General features: G+C 42.6%; 1 protein-coding gene across 1 annotated transcript in view; it reads left to right on the forward strand.

Moving 5' to 3' along the window:
* The window catches only part of Zcwpw2 (zinc finger CW-type and PWWP domain containing 2), a 111737-nt gene extending 94268 nt beyond the window's left edge, over positions 1-17469 (forward strand). The window contains 4 exon segments of the mRNA XM_041676996.1: positions 1360-1427; positions 10592-10689; positions 16922-16991; positions 16994-17469. Of these exon segments, the coding sequence (XP_041532930.1) occupies positions 1360-1427; positions 10592-10689; positions 16922-16991; positions 16994-17082 (325 nt within the window). The 3' untranslated portion in view covers positions 17083-17469.
* Positions 17470-21149: the final 3680 nt, after the last annotated feature.

Raw genomic sequence — 21149 nt, forward strand, 5'->3', positions numbered from 1 at the left:
AGATGCTGGGATTGCAGCCACCATACTTGGCTGAAGAAATATTATAGTTCTATAAAAAACGTTAAGCTAGAACTTTTGAAAGGTTATTATCTTGTAAAAAGGTTTTTTTAAAGATTAAAATAGGTAAGACAAGTCGGGGTCAAGTCCCCATGTTAAAGTGATAAGACAATGATGATAAGTTTCAGTGTTTCTCATTGAGCTAGCCTTAGCATGTGATTTTCAGTATGTGACCACGTGTTCTAGGATTCCCACTTTCAGATAAAGACTGATGCTAATAGTCCTCCTCTTGCCATATCTTTGCAGAAGAAAGCCACTTTTAAAATTAATTATTTACACATTTGCTTCATTTTATTTTGTTTTGTATGTATGATGTATGTGGGACATGTCCATCTGTAGCATATGTGGAGGTCAGAGGATAAGTGTTAGGGATCAGTTCTCTCCTGCCATCTGACAGGGTCTTGGTAACAAACTCAGGTTGTCATCTCTGTGCAAAAGTATCTCCACCCACTAAATAACTAATTCTTTTTTATTTTTATTTTCTTAGGTTTTTCAAGACAGGGTTCCTCTGAGTAGTCCTGGCTATCCTGGAACTCACTCTGTAGAAAAGATGGCCTTGAACTCACAGAGATCTGCTTGTCTCTGCCTCCTGAGTCCTGGGATTAAAGGCGTGCGCCACCACTGCCTGGCTAGATAATTAATTCTTGAAAATGGACATTGATTTCTTTGTCTCAGTTACACACCACAGTAATCACATCCTACACACCACACACATGTACAGATATCCTCGTTTAAGAGATGAAGAGACATGGCTTGCAGAACTGATTCATGGGAACTTCTGATTGGCAATAATGCATTGGCACAGATGTTTTCTGGCACTTGTCAGGAGCACAGTGTGATGGGAAAGAATGACTTTACCATCTGACAGAACAGGTTCTGTCATGGTCAGTGGTTTACCTATGGTGCCAGACTTCTCATTTCTTTTTGTAGTTGCAGTTCCTCAACCTCTTTACATAATGAGAACAGTAATTACATAACATGTTTTTGGGAGATAATTGCATGAAGAATGCCTGTGCGACTGCTTGTTGAATTAGCTTCCCTATTGGGGTCACAGTGGCTTTCTGCACTGAATTGTGCTGTGTGAGACAACCAAGAAAAAAAACACCAAAGATTGAGACCTATAGAGTCACAGAATTCAGTTATTAAGAAACACACATTTGCATATATGCAGTAAAATAAATATATACATGTGTGTATATGTACATGTACTTACATGCATATGTATGTATGTGTATGTGTGTATACACACCCTTATGTGTGGGATCGCTTGTTTGAAACTAAATCTGTCAAAATCTTTTTCAGGAATGCTGCTTTAAGATGCTCTGTTGAAAATGTTTGTTCTGATGAAGCCTTATCAAAGGAAAACATGGGTATGTGAAGGCCTGGGATGGCTTTAGTTTCTTTGCCTAGATATAATTTCAAATGGTTGTTCTAAGTAGGGTTCATGGGGTTTCACAGAGACTGAAGTAACAATCATGGAGTCTACATAGGTCTGCACTAGGTCCTGTGTATACATGTTATGGTTGTTGGCTTGGTGTTTTTGTGGGGTTGCTGACAGTGGGAATGGGGTGTCTCTGACTCTTTTGCCTGCTATTGAGACCCCTTTTCTCCTGTTGGATTCCCATACCCAGCCTTGATGTGAGGGTTTATGTCTGGTCTTTTTGTATCTTGTTGTTCCATGTTTGGTTGATATCCCTGGAAGGCCTCCTCTTTTCTATGGAGAAACAGACTGGAAGAGTGGATCTGGAAGAAAGGGGTGGTGGGAGCACTGGGACCTAGGAGAGGAAGCTGCAGTCAGGATATATTATATAAGACAAAAATGAAAAATGTAGTTGTTGGCTTTTAAAAAGCTATTGTACTTGCATACAAGTTTAAGATTATTAGGTCATCTTGGTGTCAAATGGGAAACTTTTCTATTTTCTTTAAGTTTCTGTCTTCTTAAGTAAAATTTCTCTGAAGTTGCCATATATTTAATGTTTTAAAATAAATCACTGACAGCTGTAGAGGAAAATTCTAGCAACTGATCTTCAACCTAGACCTCTCCATCCCAAACCTATTGGAATCCAAAGAAAGGGGGAAATGGACCTCATAAGAGCCTGGGGCCTTGTCAGCGGAGACTGTTCTTTTGTTTCCCACTGCCCAGACCTGAATAATCACACAGAACATATTAATTACAACATTGTTTGGCCTATTAGCTCAATATTAAAATGGTGGATGTACCATTTTTGTCAGCTCTGGGGCCGCCAGGCAGGAGCTGCACTCAGCAGTCCAGCCCAAAGAATGAGTGTGCAACACATAAACACTTTTTATCTGAGTTACAGCCAAATCTGCCTCTCGGAGCACTATGCAGCCTGGAAACATCTCTGTATGGTGGCAGGAATCCACCATGCTCTCCTGCCTGCCCAAGTCTGATTCCGCTGTCTGCCCAGGCAAGAAGAGCTGAGCCACGGGCGTGGTCTTACCTGCTTTCCTCCCAATCCCGAACAGGCACACAAACACCCAGTCCCACAAATGCTCCATAGCTGGAGTTTGCACCAGTGACAGTGCCCAGGAAGCCATGTTTTAAAATGGAGCATCTTTTTTTTGGGGGGGGGTACGGCTGCTCTGTCAGGAAATTCTCTCTGCAGCACGCCACCAGCAAACAGTAAAAAGCTGTGTTAATCTCTCTCTCTCTCTCTCTCTCTCTCTCTCTCTCTCTCTCTTCCCCCCTCTCCTTTTTAAGCCCTCTCAGGTTTTTAAGTGGATTTAGTCCATTACATTGGGCGCCAATCTGTAGTATGGAAGAGCGGTGGGCTGCGTCCCACCGCCCAGCTAGCTTAACCCCCAAAATAACCACACAAAAATTGTATTAGGGCCGGGCGGTGGTGGCACACGCCTTTAATCCCAGCACTTGGGAGGCAGAGGCAGCCGGATCTCTTGGTCTACAAGTGCTAGTTCCAGGACAGGCTCCAAAACCACAGAGAAACCCTATCTCGAAAAAGCAAAAAAAAAGAAAAAAAATTGTATTAATTAAATTACTGCTTGGCCCATAAGCTCTAGCTTCTTCTTGGCCAACTCTCACACCCTGATCTAACCCATTTCCGTTAATCTGTGTATCACCATAAGGTCGTGGCTTACTGGGAAAGATTCAGTGACTCTGACCTGGCGACATCATGGCAGCTCGGCTCCATCTGCTGCTTTCTTCCTCCCAGAATACAGTTCTGTCTTCTCCACCTATCTAAATTCTGCCCTATCAGGCCAAGCAGTTTCTTTATTGATTAACCACAGAAAGCAACATAAATACAGAAGAACCTCCTACACCATATCCCCAGCCTCACCTCCACCCAGCACTAAGCAACCCATACAGAGACAGAATGAAGGTTTGACAGTGGGGATTGTGACAGGACAAGTAGAAATGATATCTGTACAATAAATGTGAAAGCACAGAAAATGTCTGTGACAGTCAACTTCCATTTTGGAGGCAAAGTGGGATCTGAATTGAAGAAGGCATAGAGAAACCCAGCCCTTCCTAGGGCCATTTGTCAGGGATGTAAGAATGGTTAAGCAGTGTGAGAAGAAACTCCATTAAGCACCATAGAGAATGTTAATTTCAATGGCAAGTCCTTCACATTCACACACTCATTAATAAGTTTTCCTTCTTCCTATGAATAGCTTAAACTCTTGAGAACAACCACTGGAGCAATGCTGTGGTTGGTTACAGAATGACCCCAGAGCTAATGTTTCCAGCATTGGTCCTCAGCTGGTCTTGCTGGTTTGGAAGCTTGTGGAAAGTTACTAAGGAGGGCACATCTGGAGGAAGTAGATCCATAGAATGTGCCCTTTAAAGTTGTACTAGCTTCCAAGTCCTCATCCTGCTCTGGGGCTCTGCCCTGCTGCATACTCCAAATGTTTACCAAGCACCAGGCTGAGCAAGCAGGATCTGAAACCCTCTGGAAAGTTGTTTTCGTCACCCACTTTGTCACAATAAGAAAATTAAACCAGGTAACAGTTGTTAGATCCCTTCCCAAGTGGAAACTGCCAGCCAGGTGGCCTCCAAGACAGCCCAGTTATTTCAACACCCGCCTCCCACCAGCACTATGAGTAGCATTTGACTCTAGCAGCAGGAAGTGTGGCTGCTGACCCCAGGACTCCTGCTCCAGAAGGCTTCACTCCAGCGTGACCATCCTAGACATTCTGTATGGGTCTTGGGAGACATCACTTTTAAGATAAGACAGTCTGAGGTAAAAAGAAGCATTTTGCTGATGAGTGAGAGGTATGCTTATCTGTGGATATAGGGATAAGTATAAGAATGCAGTTAGGAGTTATATGGGTTGAGGAAAGTGATAATAGTAATTTTTCCTCTAAGATACATGACCTCACTAGACATGGCAGTTATGATAGTTAACACTATCAGGCATGATTTTCCTGTAAAGATGTAAAAATACTCAACTAATACATTTTAATTCTCCACCTTATCATCAGCAATTAAGAACATCACCGTCTAGACCAGTCCATCGTGCCCTTTCTCAGCAAACAGTGATTCTTTCTCATTCTTAATACTCCTTGGGACTAGGAATATGACTCCATTAGTAGAAAGTTTACCTAGCAACTATGAAGCCTAAGACTCCAAGCCCAACATAAGCTTGATGTGGTGGCACATGCCTCTAAGGACATCCTCAGCTACATAGGGAGTTTTAGGCAAGTCAAGGATACCTGACACCCTGTGTCAAAGACTAAATAATCACTACCTATTGCAAAAAAGAACCTTAAAAGACTGTGGAAGTGCCCAACCCAAAGTGGAACCTTTATATCACACCCATACATGCAAGGCTCAGGGATCATGGAAGAGGGGACAGAAAACTCCCAAGAGCCAGAAGTGCTGGATGACTATAAGGAAACTGCTTACTGGACAGAGCTGGGCAGTTACCTGTGGAATAATCCTCTGTACACTGTGAATATGTTTTATTCTCATTGGTTAAGAATGCTCCTTTACACTGTGTAAATATATCACTGTGATTGGTTTAATAAGCAAGCTCACTGACCAATAGCTGAACAGGATAAAGTTATATGAGATAGCCAAACTGAGAATAATGGGAAGAAGAAGGAGAGTCAGAGGAGTCACCAGGAGACATAGGGGAAGCAAGACTTGCTGGAGGACAGGTAAAGATATGAGCCACGTGGCAAGACTTAGATTAATAAAAATGAGTTAATTTAAGTTCTAAGAGCTAGTTAGTAATAAGTCTGAAATATCAGCTGAGGATTTATAATTTGTATTAAAGCTCTTGTGGTTATTTGGAGTGACTGCTAAGATACAGAGAAACTCTGCCTACAGTTACACTTATGAATTTAACAGCAGTTTGAGACACCATGCATAGGACAAGTGCAGGCACTCGACAGACACAATCCAGAATGCAGAGGGAGGGTGGTCATGATGACATCGCATTCCTAGCTAAGGAGCTGTAACAACTGACAGCTGTAGTGGGGGAGAGTCAGCTTTCTTTAATGGTATGGCCAGGGTGGGTAGACACCACCCTCCAGTGAAGGCCACACATACCAAAGTGTGTACACAGCAATTGGTTAGAGAGAGAGAGAGAGAGAGAGAGAGAGAGAGAGAGAGAGAGAGAGAGAGAGGAGGCAAAGTTGGGTGGGTAGAAAGGTGGGATGGATTGGAAAGGAGTGGGGGAGGCAGTGAATTTTTATCAAAACACATTGTACAAAAATCTCAACAAATAAAAATAAACACCCACTAGCAAGCAAGGAATAACAAAACTTCTCAAGCTTTTTAATTTCTATCAATATTTCTGTGGATTCCCTACTGCTGAAATTCCTTCCCTTGGGGCAGGGTGTGATATGAGCAATGCTGCTCCCTCCTCCAAAGTATGGTTCATCCTGGGAACACAGGCGTTTGCTGTGCTTACAGAGCGTGCAGAGGGTGTTACTAGTAGGAGCATGGGTGGCCCCAAAGCTGTCATACTGGATAGTTCACCGAATGTGCTTGATGGCTTTTCCATAGCTGCAGGACAGAGCTCAGCTTCTCCCAGTATTTCCCCACCCTAAATACTCTAGCCTGAGATCCCAAGGCCTTGTGCAGTTAGGGCAGCATTGTACAGAAATTCCTGGCCACTCAAAGTTCAACGACCCTTCCTCCCAGAAAGAGTGCCAACCAAAAGGCTTCATCATGATAGACTCTTACAAAAAGGCTTGATGACCTCATGAAGATGGCAGCAGTTGGCTAGCCCTTAGAGCGATCTCTTTCCAAGCATCCATATCCCATTTCTTTATGGTATTATGGGTCTCATGTTCAGTGATGATTGCTTGAAAGCCGATTCTTCAAAAAGGAGAGCTGGTGGGAAATAAATCACATTTATTCAAGGGCCAATTCATGAATATAAAGGGTATGCCAGCATCAAAGCACCCACGTAGAGAACTCAGATATACACAGAGCTTTTATTACAGGGGGAAGGAAGACAGAACAGTGTGCTCCTGTGAGAGCTGTCTTACGATGCTGAGTGGCCTCTGTACTTCAAGGGCACATGTCTCCTTCTCTTCTTCTCCAGCTGGTACATCATTGGTCCCTGGCCTTCTGGGGCTACTTCCTGTTGCTCACTAGACAGTCATTCTTTTCTTCAAATTAAGCCTCATAGCAAGTGACATGTTTTGTGTTATTTGACTCATAGAACCAAAGGACAAGGAAGATTTTTTCATAGTGTGGTATAATCTGAAGGAACCAGGCCTTCTAGGTTCTATAAATGTAGAGAGATTATTTAACAACTAACACCTTAATTGTGGACATACAATCCTTATATTTTCTCCAGAGCCAGCAAGTCTTTGCCCATTTAGTCATTTCAGTGTAGCTTCTCTTTAGAAGATGTCGAGCAAAGGGAAGAGAAATATCCTTTCAAAGGACAAAGTGCAAGGGAGCTGCTGCTCAGTGGCGTCCAGAAAGGATGGGGCCAGTTCTTCTTTCATTACTAGGAGGTAGCCTGTGCCCCAGTTCTCGGCCCCAATTGTTTTGCACACTCAGATGATACAATTGTTTGTCTTCCTGCCTCAGATGTACTGTTATGTATGGGATCTCTCTCTCTCTCTCTCTCTCTCTCTCTCTCTCTAATTTACTCTCACTCTGTTTCTTCTTCCCTCCCCCTATCCCCATTTTCCTCCTTCTCCATTTCTACTCTTAACAGTGAATTGAAATAAGTCAGGAAAGTACAGGCTAATCATCACAGATAGGAGATGATTGGTTGTACAGTCAGCAAAGGCATCATTCTGTCTCCAGCCTTGGAGGATATCATTGACCAATTCTGATAACTGAGTCTGTAGATTACAGGAACTACCATTTCTTGAGAATTGTTTTTGAATTTCAGTTTACAATATAGGAAAACTTATAGAAAAGCAAGCCTCCTGTAGCTCTGGAAGCAGAAATCAACATCAGTCAGGCTGTTAAGAGTCCTGGCCAGTTGATGAAGCCCTCCATTACTCTGTCTACCCTTTGATCAAAAGGCAGTGCAGACACTTTTTCAGATTGTTTGCAAACAGAGATTCCAGTGAACTTGGCAGTGACACATGTCATCATAACCTGAGTGTGCTTTAGCCTAGTGTTAGAAATGTGGAGATGTTTGTTTGGCAAATTTCTTTATAACGGAGCTCAAAATCCATCTTTTCAACATGACATTAAATTTCAATGTCAGTTTCCGAAGATTCGCAAAGTAAAGTAGGAAAAAAGTGTAAGGGGAACTGGAGGATCAGCCTGATGATTACCACAAACAGTTAGTTACCCATGAGTTAACAGGAACAGAAAAGAGATGCCCCACTGCAGCTGTGGAGGTGGCCCCAGGGGCAGAAGCACTTGTGGCTCAAGCCTAACAATAGGAGTTGAGTTCCCAGAAGGCACGTGAAAGCTGCTTGAGGTGGTGCACAGCAGGAGTCACAGCATGCCACTGAGAGGAGGGAGGGGCAGGCGGGAGACAGAGGCTAGTCTAGAGTATGTAGTGCGGACCCTTGCTTCAAGCAGACAAGAGAGAAGCTCCTCTGCAGGCTGTCCTCTGACCTCTACAGGCATGCTATGGCACTTATGTATCTGCACTTGTGTGCTTGAGTGCACCTGTGAACATACACGCATGTGCACGTGCACACACATAAATATAAATGAAAAAAATATATACTAAAATTGAATGTTAATTTCATTCAAAAAGCTTCAGTAGGAGCATACATTTCTCTAGAAAGTTTGAGTTCAGTAGACATGGTACATCTATGTTTTAAAATGAATTACCCAGGTGATTCTTAGGCCCACCAAACTCTTGAGTACTCCTGAGCCAGAATGGACTATTCTGTTGTCTTCAGCTATTTCCAAAGAAAACGGATGGTTTGTGGTGGTCACCAACAAGTCAGTTGCAGTTTTTGTTTGTTTTGCTTTGAAGCAGAGAACTCATTCCTGAGGTGGGAGAAGCTTTTTTCAGGTTGTTTCAAGACTAGTTGTGACTGGTCAGCCTGAGGCTTGCTGGGCAGAGTCATGATGAGGAGGCTCCTGGTCTAGCCTGAGGCTGGCTGGGCAGAGTCATGATGAGGAGGCTCCTGGTCTAGCCTGAGGCTGGCTGGGCAGAGTCATGATGAGGAGGCTCCTGGTCTAGCCTGAGGCTGGCTGGGCAGAGTCATGATGAGGAGGCTCCTGGTCTAGCCTGACTTCCCTGAGTTCCTGCCCCAGAGCAGACACACTGTAGGTGTGTGTTTGAATACAGAGATGCTTCGGCAGAGATGCTGGCTGGCATATTGCTGCAGATTGTAATGTGGAAATGCAAAAGGGAACCGATTTTTCCTTCACTGTAGCAGCAGCCACAGGAAGATTTTCCATTTCCTAACTGCCCTGATTTCAGTCAATACTGCTATTAATAGTGCTTTATCATGGATCTCTGTGAGTTTGAGGCCAGCCTGGTCTACAGAGAATTCCGGGACAGTCAGGCTGTTACACAGAAACTGTGTCTGGGAAAACAAAACAAAACAAAATAGTACTTTATCAGTATTTAAAATTCCCTTTCTTAGGTTCCGCCTTGGTACATTTAAATGTTCCTTGAACTTCCAGCTGTGCTGGGCAGTATGACTGTTGGTGATCTGTCAAGATGGCAGAAAATGGAAGGGGGTATGTCAGATGCAGGGATCAGAGTGGAAGTGGAGGGACATGGCATCCCCTCCTGGTTTGCTGTCTTTCCACAGGCTTCTCAGATGTCTCATCTGTCTCTGCAAGCTACAAACAGCAAGCTACTTGTGTGCTATTTGCTTTGATCTTTGCTTCAGCAAGACTCTGTGTCAAGTAAAAATGCTGTTTATTTAGGTGGAGAATTCAAATGCATATTGTTCATCAGGATTCAATTCTATCATTATCCTAGGCTGTCTTTCTTAAGTGGTTAAGATAGACATTTTTATCTCAGTATGTTCAACAAAGCAGTAAACACCTCTTCCCTTATTTCACAGCAAAAAAAGGCATTTATAAGCATAATGTTTTCTCTTTCAAATCAGACTAAGCAATTTGCATATTTGGATAAGGATTGGATGAACTAATGGGGTTCTAGCAATGGCTCAGTGGTTAATTGTCATGCAAATGTGAGGACCAAGGGGATCCCAAGACACCATGAAAAATGTCAGTGGGCATCAAACTGCTAGTAAGAGTAGCTTTCAGGGAGCTCTGGGTTTGACTTGAGGGAGCCTTCCTCCCCCAAGTGAATGAATAAAGACCATAAAAGAGCAGCGGAAGATGACTCCTGACAGGAATGTCGGACCTCCACAAGCACCCACAGGGAGTGCATGCTCACCCTAGGGAGGCACTCTCTCCCTTGGAGGGCCCCATGCACAGGAAAGTGAAAAAGAAGGATGAGCCTGCATTGGGCCCAGCCACTCAGCTATGTGACTTTTTCTGTTAAGCATCAGTTTTAATGTCACCCATGGAGGTGAGGCATTCGGTCGTCTTCACCACCACACTCCCCATGTCCTTGCTCTCCTGACTGTGTCTTTTTCCTAATAATCCAGTTGTCCACTCCAAATGCTGGTGGGTGTGGGGCCATTTCCAGGAACGTGGTGGGCCTATGGGGCCACATTCTTTAAAGGAAACTGAGCCCTCTATCAACTGTCCATTGCTCTTGGTTGTGATGTCTGCTTTTCAGACATAATTGAGTCTCATGCCTGGGACCCAAATAAGACAAAAATACTTCTAATGAGCTTCTTATATTTCAAAGATATTTTATACTCTATGCATATCAAAAAAATTACTTATCCCTTTCAAAGAATTTTAAAAATTTCACCTGGAAATTCATAATAGAATTTTGCAACAAGCAGGGGTCATATATAAAAAACAAATGATAACAGAAACTAAGTATGTAAGAAAAAGCCAAAAAGAAATCTGTAATTTTTAAGTTAACTAAAGCTAAAATTTTTTAAACTATGAACATTTGTTTTTTTATTTTTAATCCTGTAGTATTTAGAAGAGCTATTTCTGGGTAGTTAAGATTTTGAATTAGATGGAATTAATCAAAGATGTAGTTTTTACTATATTCATGATTTCCTTTAGTTGTCTCTGAGACAGAAGGTTTACTGAAAGAACTGGAGAAAATGCTGCAGCAGGTACAAGAGCCCACAGCAAGAGCTAATGAACCAGGACAAGAACAGGTTGGTATGAAGAGTTACCATTTGGCAGCCTCAGGATCTGTAACTGACTCTACAGTTTAATTATATAAGATACCTTTTCCTACATCTGAAATTGAGGCATTGATTGCCACGATGCTAACAAACCAGTAGCTGTTGAGCCATCAGAATATAGGCTTTCCTAGGAGAAATGTGTGTATAAGCAGAGATGGTCATTAATTTCCAGTCTTCGGGTTGGGACGGAGGATGAAGAGTAGTCCTGTGGCTGAGGTGGACCATTGTAGAGAGACCTTGTATTAGCCATTGTGGCCATAAACTGACAGAAATGACTAAAAGAGAGTAAGTCATCATGGCAGGGAATCGTGGTGCAGAGCTCTTCATATCCTGGTGAGACGGGATGCAGAGGAAAGAGAATGCAGGAAGGGGCCAAGAGAAGATAGAGCCCTATGGACACATGTTGTGGTAACTAAGGGTTCAGCCAATAGCCTTGGGGTACCAGCCTTAGGGCATCAGGGTAGATGGAAATCGGGGTAGCATAAGTAGCAAACTTACATAGAAATATGATAAACCTTCCATGGTTGGATACAAATGGTGTCAGAAATGATGCATTATTTGAAAAGTGATTCAAATCAAATTAGAAAATTATAATTTCTGATTGGAATATTTTATTGGCTTGATAGCATTAATGTTTTAAATATTCTGTTTAACAAGCATCTTTTTTTTATAATTATATGCTGCGGTAGCTGTGCAGTTCTTTGTATATGTAGGTATTAGATTAGAAAAACTGATAAGATCATTTAGATGCACATGCTTGTTTTGACGTGATTTGAAGCTTTTCAGTGTATAGATGGAGGTGGTAAAAAGTTTGCCAGGATTGCTCAAACATCTTTTTGGTCAAACATAACTGTTAATAGATTTAAGAGCACTTATTCCAAACAGAGCAACTACTTTTGAATAAAGCAACTGTCTAGTACTTATTTTATATCAACTTTGATTGCATTTAGGAAGTGAGTTAATGAGTAGAGAATCTCTAAGTCAGGGTCAGCCTGGATATCATATTGAGATCCCCAAACCAAACCAAAGGTTTAGTGGCAGAGCCCCTGCCTTGTCTGCTGGCCCCAGCACCACAAAGCAAAACAAGTATATGTTTTGCTTTTGTAATGTTTTAGTCTTGTTTCTAGATAAAAGCTATATGAAGCATATATATTAGAACAATCATGTTGATGCGATTCATTTAGTAGATCTAGTATCATGTAAACTATATTTGTCTTAAAATGGTCTTACTCTATAGCCCAAGTGCTGGGAATTTTAAGTAAGAGCCACCATGCTTGGCTAGTCAGAACCTTTTCATTCCCTTAACAGGGACTAGCATGATGTTTGCAGCACAACTTTGGTACACTGCCACTGAAATATTTTCCAGAAACCCCTAACGGGCTATTCTTGAGTCACCAACTCTGGAGACATTATTTCAAAGGTCAGATTATAGAATGCTATAAGCCCTATAGATTCATTGTAGATAAAGCTGTGTTCAAGCCATGGTTAAAACAATGTTCAGGCCGGGAGGTGGTGGCACGCCTTTAATCCCAGCACGCGGGAGGCAGAGGCAGGCTGATCTCTGTGAGTTCGAGACCCGCCTGGTCTACAAGAGCTAGTTCCAGGACAGGCTCCAAAACCACAGAGAAACCCTGTCTCGAAAAACCAAAAAAAAAAAAAAAAAAAAACCAAAAAAACCCCCAATGTTCAGAAGTTTATCACTAGAGGCAGGAGAGATGGCTCAGAGGTTAAGAGTACTGACTATTCTTCCAGAGGTCCTGAGTTACCTGCACCCACATGATGGCTCATAGCCATCTGGAATGAGATCTGGTGCCCTCTTCTGGCAGGCATGCGTATGGACAAGAAGCCATACCCTAAGGCTGGTACCCCAAGTCTATTGGCAGACGGAGTTCCCAGAGCACTCATGATCCCTACTTCCTAAAGCTAGGCCCCACCCTGCCTGTCGCTACCTCCTACCTGTCACTACCTTCCTCCTGTTAGCACCTTTGGATTGTGACCTGATTAGCTCAGCTGTGTTACAAGTCTGTTAGCTCAGAGCCCCCATGGTCTATCTCTAGAAATGCCCATACTGGCAGACATGCTTTCTAAATATCATTAATTCTGTGGAGGTTTCTTAATCCAGTCAGGCCGACAGTCTAAGATTAACAGCAAAAGACTTCTCCCATTGCTTGTGATCTTTCCAGGTAAGAGAAGTGAAGGAGGTCTCTGGAAAAGGGGAGCAGTTTGGTGGGACCCTCCTTGTCCAGTCGTGCTGAGACAAGTGCATGCCTGGCTATCGTAAGACAAAACCTCAGTGTTGACAGCAGAGCAAGAGCTCCTGGTTTTAGCTCCTAGATTCAGAAAGCCGTGTGTTCTCACTGTCCAGTATCTGCATAAATGAAGTGAGAATCTGTGGTCATAAGCTCAGGCTGTTTATAACAGGCAGCATGGGGTCCATCAGTGTAATAAAAATCAGTCTCAGTGTAGACACTTGACCCTATGGTGTAGTTGTTCTCTAAATATTACAACATGAATAGCAGCTAGAAGTTACATAAGGTTTCATTAATTCTTTCAGATACATAGTGTGCCCAGAGTCAGAAAGCACACCAACTGAATCTCTAGTGTAACCGTTTGAATTTAATTGCTTTATTATTATTTATTAGTAACATAAACTTAATGTAAATGCCGGTTCTGCTACTGAGTTTTTGTGTCACTTGGTAGTTATTCTTCCCCTGCTCTAGAGAACTGTTTAAGAATTAGGTAACACAAATTGGGGTATTTGTCAGAGGTGACAGTGGGCAGTGGTAGTCCAAAGAGAAAACCAACTCTTGTAAGAGTTCATCTCTTGTTTCATACATTTTCTCTTCGGGCCAGTACATCCCCAACAGTAACAGCACCTCTCTCTAAGAGCTGGGTTTAGAAATGGGCAGGTAGTTTATAGGTTTGCCAGCCTGCCAGTTTCATTTAGATCCTTAGCAAGTACGAAGACATGATCTGAGCTTTTTCCATCTGTTATTGAGATAGGGTCTCCCTTGCTAGTGTAGGTTGTCTGTGTACTTGAGGCTGGCGTCAAACATTAATCTGCCTGCCTCAGCTCTAACTCCCAAGTGCTGGAGTTGTAAGTGTTCAACACCATGCCCAGCTAAAGATGAATCTTTAACACCTTTCTTACTGAGTTAAAAATTAAGGACTGCATACAGAATTTATCATCCTAGAGATTAGTGTGTTAGAGGAAATGAACATCAGCTCCTGCTGAGTTGGAAAACACAGGAAGCTTTCTCAGGCAGCTCCAACAGCACAGCTCTACCTGGTTCTCCGGATTGTGAATTGGCTTTTAAATTCTCCACAGCGGCTCCTTTATAGATGACTTCTTCCCACGTAAGGGCTGTGCTTGTAGGACAAGATGTGTAGAGTGGTGACATGGGTCTTACACATGTATAATTTATATACAAATTATTCTTTTCTAGCAATTATGGCTTAGTTGAACACTGCATGGTTTTATGCAATGTGTTTTGTGGTTAGTTGGTTTCTTTCCTTTCTTCCTTCCTTCCTTCCTTCTTCCTTTCCTTTCCTTTCCTAGTCCTAGTTTGTCTTTTCAAAAATACAACCTGGATGTTTTTAGTGATATTCTGAGTTTTTATAGCCACAGAATTAGCTTCTGGTTTGTCATTAGTAACTTGATGGAATAAAAATAACCTTTGATTTTTCTTTTTCTTTCTTTCTTTCTTTTTTTATTTTTTGGTTTTTCAAGACAGGGTTTCTCTGTAGCTTTTGGAGCGTATCCTGGAACTAACTCTTGTAAACCAGGCTGATCTCGAACTCACAAAGATCCACCTGCCTCTGCCTCCTGAGAGCTGGGATTAAAGGCATGCGCCATCACTGCCCGGCATGATTTTTATTTCTTATGATAAGATACATAGTTTTAATACAACCCAAGTAAGGTCTTCTTTGTATAGACTCCTGTATTGTTCTGTGCTTTCAAAAGGTGTTTAGGAACAGTGGAAGTTAACTTATTTTAACTTACTGCCAGATGAGTGCCTCCCACAGGCTGCTCACAAGGAGCACCTGACAGGCCCAGGATGCTTAGGGGGTTTTACTGTTAATGAGGAGAGCAGCCATGAAACCAGCCATTGAAGCAGTAGCAATTTCTTTCTCAAAAGTAAAGAAATGATTACACACACCACTGGGATGTTTCCTCTTTTTATTCTTTCTGCAGAGAATTAATATTTCTTTTACTTAAAACTGGACTGTGTTATATGCTTGTATGTATGGTGATGTAAATATGTGTGTATGTATAAATGTTTAAAAGATGCCCTCTTATAAGCTAAACACACCAAAGAAAGTCAGCAGATAACTCCAGTGTCCAGACTATGTTGTCTCTGAGCAGAGACTGTGTGAGCCCTTTTCAGAGGTGTAAACTTGCTGTTTTCTTCATTGCTGCCTGTCAGATTTCTGATATTTCCTAAGCACTGGTGCCAGCAATGAGATGGAACGAGCATACACCACAATTATAAACTCTTTCCTATGTGCTCTGCCAGATGAGTATCCTCATCTGAACTTTCTTCCCAGGCATGCTCTTCTTTATCCAGTATTAGCACTGTTGACCATCCATGTCTGACTTGGCAACATGGAGAAATTAATCAAATTTTTAAAAATCCACCTCATTTTTCAATGGATAATTCATATGCAAATAAGGTTTACTATATAATTGTTTGGATTAAAGCTACATATTATATTTTGAACTACATGTATATTCTCATCTTTCAATTACATGAGAAGCTGGTTTAGCTGTAGTGAACCTTGAAACTGAAACTCATGTTAGTATGTGTGTGGGCAGAGTGTTTTCCTACTGCCCTTCCCAACTAAGCCACAGAAGGACTTTTTTGTGGATAATGAAGATATTCACAAAAGACTGACCACAGAATATGTAATTGAAACTATTTTAATATATATTCCATATGATATTTTTAACAAAAAACAAACCAATAGAAAAAATTCAGGTTTAGTATGATCATTCTGTTGCAAGGTTTAAACTAACAAATATAAGAGGAGAAGAGGGACAACCTGAGCAACAACTTAGCCTTACACAAACATGTTTAATAGACTTCATACTACATACAGACCATATCACCTGACCACCTACACAGAAAACGGTGCGCACTGCTCTGCTGGAAGAGAACTAAGCTCCTCAGTAACCAAGTAGGTCTGCTGTAGTTGTGATGATCCGTATAGCAGACCTCTGTAGTTGTGGTGAACTGTATAGCAGACCTCTGCAGTTATGATGATCCTATAGCAGACCTCTGTAGTTGTGATGATCCGTATAGCAGACCTCTGTAGTTGTGGTGAACTGTATAGCAGACCTCTGTAGTTGTGGTGAACTGTATAGCAGACCTCTGTAGTTGTGATGATCCGTATAGCAGACCGCTGTAGTTGTGGTGAACTGTATAGCAGACCTCTGCAGCTGTGATGATCCGTATAGCAGACCTCTGCAGTTATGATGATCCTATAGCAGACCTCTGCAGTTATGATGATCCTATAGCAGATCTCTGCAGTTATGATGATCCTATAGCAGACCTCTGCAGTTGTGATGATCCGTATAGCAGACCTCTGTAGTTGTGGTGAACTGTATAGCAGACCTCTGTAGTTGTGATGATCCGTATAGCAGACCGCTGTAGTTGTGGTGAACTGTATAGCAGACCTCTGCAGCTGTGATGATCCGTATAGCAGACCTCTGCAGTTATGATGATCCTATAGCAGACCTCTGCAGTTATGATGATCCTATAGCAGATCTCTGCAGTTATGATGATCCTATAGCAGACCTCTGCAGTTGTGATGATCCGTATAGCAGACCTCTGTAGTTGTGGTGAACTGTATAGCAGACCTCTGCAGTTATGATGATCCTATAGCAGACCTCTGCAGCTGTGATGATCCTATAGCAGATCTCTGCAGTTATGATGATCCTATAGCAGACCTCTGCAGTTATGATGATCCTATAGCAGACCTCTGCAGCTGTGATGATCCGTATAGCAGACCTCTGCAGTTATGATGATCCTATAGCAGACCTCTGTAGTTGTGATGATCCTATAGCAGATCTCTGTAGTTGTGGTGAACTGTATAGCAGACCTCTGTAGTTGTGGTGAACTGTATAGCAGACCTCTGTAGTTGTGGTGAACTGTATAGCAGACCTCTGCAGCTGTGATGAACTATATGACTCTTTTTGCAGCTGTCTCAGTGCCACCTGGAAGCTCCCATGGACAGTCCGTTTCAGAGCTCCCATGAAGAGGACTGTATGATGACGATGGGACAGGACTAAAAGCTGGAGAATGTATTGAGAACATTACTACCAGTTTAAAAAAGATAGATGCCTTCATATCTGAACTTTAGGAAGCTAATCAATTATTTCCAAAAGTTAATTATAAAAACACTAGCAATCTTATATTTTCCTGTCAAACACTTAAAAATTTTTAGTTAAATAGGCAGACAAAATAAACATTTCTTATAAATTTATCCTTTGTCCATGGCCTTGGGAGCCTATCAAGCGACATTTAAGTTAGGATGTTGGAATTTTATATTTAAAAATCCTAATGTTTGTATTTGTAGATATTTTTGTTTGCTTTGATTTAGAATTTTTTGTTAAACTTATTAACAGATGCTGTACAATAAGTATTTATGCCCTTCTTCAAATGTGACTATTAAAATGGCTGCCTGGTCTGTTACCAGTCTCAGAGAGAACTCAAATGTAACACATGTAGAATGTGGCTTTGTAGATGTCTGGATATTTTAAGTTATAAGAAAATATTTAAGATATAATTATATAATAAAATTGTTAAAGGACAAAGATGTCCATTGTCTCGTTGTATTGGAAACAGGTTTTATTATTCAACATGGTTCCCAGTCAGCAAGTCTCTTTGGAATATCAGAGTCCTGGACACTTCTCTGTTGACTCAGTGTCTCTGTAGGTGAGGTTGGGAACATGTAACTGAAAACACAGCGAGAGAAGTTAGCTTTGTTCTGTATGAAGCCCCTGTGCCACAGAGGAGTGAGATGTGCACCGTTCCTCAAGGGCTCCATGAGCAGTGCCAGTGATGTCTGTATGTGAAGGTAAGATGGTGGGCCACTGACCAACATGGAGGTGAGTGTTAGAGATTTAATGTGGGTTCACTAGAATGAGCTTTATCAGGTGAGAGCCTCAAACCATGGGCAACCATGAGCACGCCTTGAAGAGGAAGAGCCCTGGGAAATCAGCGGCATGGTGTCACACAGTAAGCTCTGAAAGGACAGACAGACCCTTCAGGACCAGAGGACAAAGGCTTCCAACTCACAGATAGGACAGACAGACCCTTCAGGAACAGAGGACAAAGGCTTCCGACTCACAGATACTGAGGCGGGTGGTCTAGTTTCATTCCCATGATGATGTCTGACCTATCCTGTGTGGCAGAAATCAGGAAGGCATTGGTAAAGACTAGCTGTAACTTCAGGTTATTCCTGGTCTAAGGAGTGGGAGCTGAGCCTGCTCTCAGCTGCTAGCGGGAGGGAGCGGCACAGTCTGCCTTGTTATCAACTCTCCTCACTAGGGAGAAAGGCAGGGAGGGTGCAATCTGACTCTGAGATAGAGAAAAGAAAGCTGCTGAACGGGCTGTAGCCCACCAGTGAGAGAAAGGGGAGCCAGTAGGTAACCTTAGTGAGTGGAGGGCAGGGTGTGAAGAGAGTTAAGGACGGACAAACCAGGCATGATTTGTTCAAGGAAGCCCTTGACATCCCAGCAAAGGGCAGCACTTTATGTGCAGAAGATTGAGTATGTATGGAGTTAAACTCCAACCTGAGTGTAGGGACTGACTGTGAATCAGATCGTTCTGGGACTGGCATACATGAGAGGGCAGCAGACAGATGTTACTGTGCCAGCTTGTGTTCCCGTATCTGGGGGAATCTCTTGCCCTGATGTCTGCCCAGATTGTCAGCCTCCACATCAAGAACCTTAGGGTTGCCAGCAGGCAGCCAGAAGTGGCAGGTGAGGTGTCTGCACAAAGTCTTATTAAACTCTCAGCTGCCTGGGAATAATGTACCACGGCAGCAGAGTTTTAAATGGCAAAGGGTCTCTGCCTGTCAGAGACATTAGAGGTAGATACTTTCATTTGTCCTCCATGAGAGCTTAATATCATTTCCGTCTGTTCAAGTCGACTTATAGACCTCATTACTTCAAGTTCATCGTGCGGCCGGAGCAGCCTCTTTTATTCTATCTGCTCTCAGAATCCTGTTGGTGAAGAGATAATGCATTTTTAACCAGCTCAAGCAGCTGAAAGGTCTGGTCTGTAGTGCATCCAGGCAGCTGCTGCTGACGTCTGAGAACTGTGGGCATGGCAGAAAACACCCATTTTTTGTGTAGGCTCCTAGAGGTGAGGGCTAGATGTGTTTCCACTTTATGGACCCCTCTACCTAGACTGTAGCAAAGACCCTGACTTGCATGTTGACAGATATCACCTTTATATTGGTTAGACGTTTCCTGCCAATCTAGCAGGAACATTGGCACTTTGTGTGTACTTCAGTCACCTTGGGTTTGGCCAATTTCAATGAGTCTCTTTTATGTCTGTGGTCAGCTTCAAATCTGTTTGCTCGCGACTCTACTGACCTTTCTAGGCTCCCTCACCAGTCTGGGAAGCAGACCGATGCTTGGTGACTGAGAGCATTGTAGGTGGGGAAGTCAGGGGATTTGACTCAGCTTCATGTTTCCCTCAGTGTTTGTAGCTGGCGTTGAAAAGAAGGCATGTAGGTTCACTCTGGGAAGAAGGATTCTGGTTTCTGCTGCTTACCTGGAGGGAGACTAAGAATGAGAGATGGGTTCAGGAAAAGGTCAGAGAAGCACTTTGCTTCTGGGGCTGCTTCCCAAACTCTTTTTGTCTCTGTTCAGTTGCTGAGGGAGATATCTTGACCAAGGCAACTCTTATAAACAAAAGTATTTAAATGGGGCCTTTTTTATAGTTTCGGAGTCTTAGTTCGTTATCATCATTTCAGGGAACATCGTGCTGGAGCAGTAATTGAGAGCTATATCTTGATCTGCAGGTGGAGGGGGGAGAGGAGAGAGGAGAGCCTGGCTTGGGCTTTTGAAACCTCAAAGCCAACCCCACTGACATACTTCTTCCAAGGCCACACCTACTCTAACAAGGCCACACCTACTCACCTCTTAATCCTTATTCATTCAAACAGTTCCACTCTCTGGCAACTAAGCATTCAAATATATAAGCCTATGGAGCTGTTCTTACTCAAACCACCATACAAGCCTTCATCTGGGATTTGATTATCTGAGTCACAGTCCCATCCCTTGCCCAAATGTTGCATGCCCAACACTTGCATCACATTGCGAGTGTTTATCAAAACCATTGTTGATCAGATCTTGAGGCAGAAAGGCACACCTTTAATGTGGGCTACATCTTCTGCTGCTGTCTATATAAGGACATGGATGAAGGGAGCTTTTCTTTTGCCTGCTTGTCTTTGCCAGCACATACATTCCTTCACTGGGGATTGGAGCCTGCTTTTTCAGGATTCCAGCGTGTAGAGAAGACTAGTTGAGCCACCCATTGGAATAGCTGGACTGCAGCCTGTAAGTCTGTCATATACATACACACACATACACACACACACACACACACACACAGATACACACACACACACTCACACATATATGGAGAGACAGAGATTTATTCCATAAATTCTGTGATTCCAGAGAAACCTGACTAATACAGATTTGATCCATCCTAATCAGGTGGTTCACTCTATGGACTTAGAATCATTGAATAGATGAACAAATACAGTCTCTGTTATTAAGATGCTTGGAATAGCTGTCCTAATACAAACAAGGGTTGACTCTTATCAACTTAGGGGCCCCAGTTATACAAGTTCAAGTCCTCAGCAGTGCCTAAGCCTTGAGCTGTTCTCAACTTAGTTCTCACCTGTTTGTGATCCTGTGTGATCCATTCCTTAGTTCAGCGCAGGGTGGGCAGTCTCCTTAGTGTTTCTCATTTTCTGTTATTTCTATTATGCTATATCCAGTCAGTTTTCTTCCACAATGAATAACGCTGACTTTCACAAACCATTAAGATGGAAGACTGGCTGGGTAGCCTCAAAGGCTTAGTCATTTGCATATGAGTGATTCAGCTGCCACAAGAGTAGTACAATTGATTCATTCTCTCTCTCTCTCTCTCTGTGTGTGTGTGTGTGTGTGTGTGTGTGTGTGTGTGTGTGTGTGTAATGTCCATGTAGGGGGAAAAGAGGCCTCCTGCCCTTAGCCAGTACCAATTTGAAAGCTATGGGAGTTTGCTTTATGGGAAGGCCATCAGTCAGTCCCAGTAAAGCCTTCATATGACAAGATCTTAGGCCGACATCCTGATGCAAGCACCCAAAAGAAGGTAAACTAGAATTTCTCAGCACTTTCCTTCAGACTCCTGACCCACAGGAGC

This window comes from Microtus oregoni, unplaced genomic scaffold (genome assembly GCF_018167655.1).
Source record: "Microtus oregoni isolate MIOR12 unplaced genomic scaffold, Mior012 000028F_ref0000031, whole genome shotgun sequence".
In the NCBI taxonomy this organism is placed as follows: Eukaryota; Metazoa; Chordata; class Mammalia; order Rodentia; family Cricetidae; genus Microtus; species Microtus oregoni.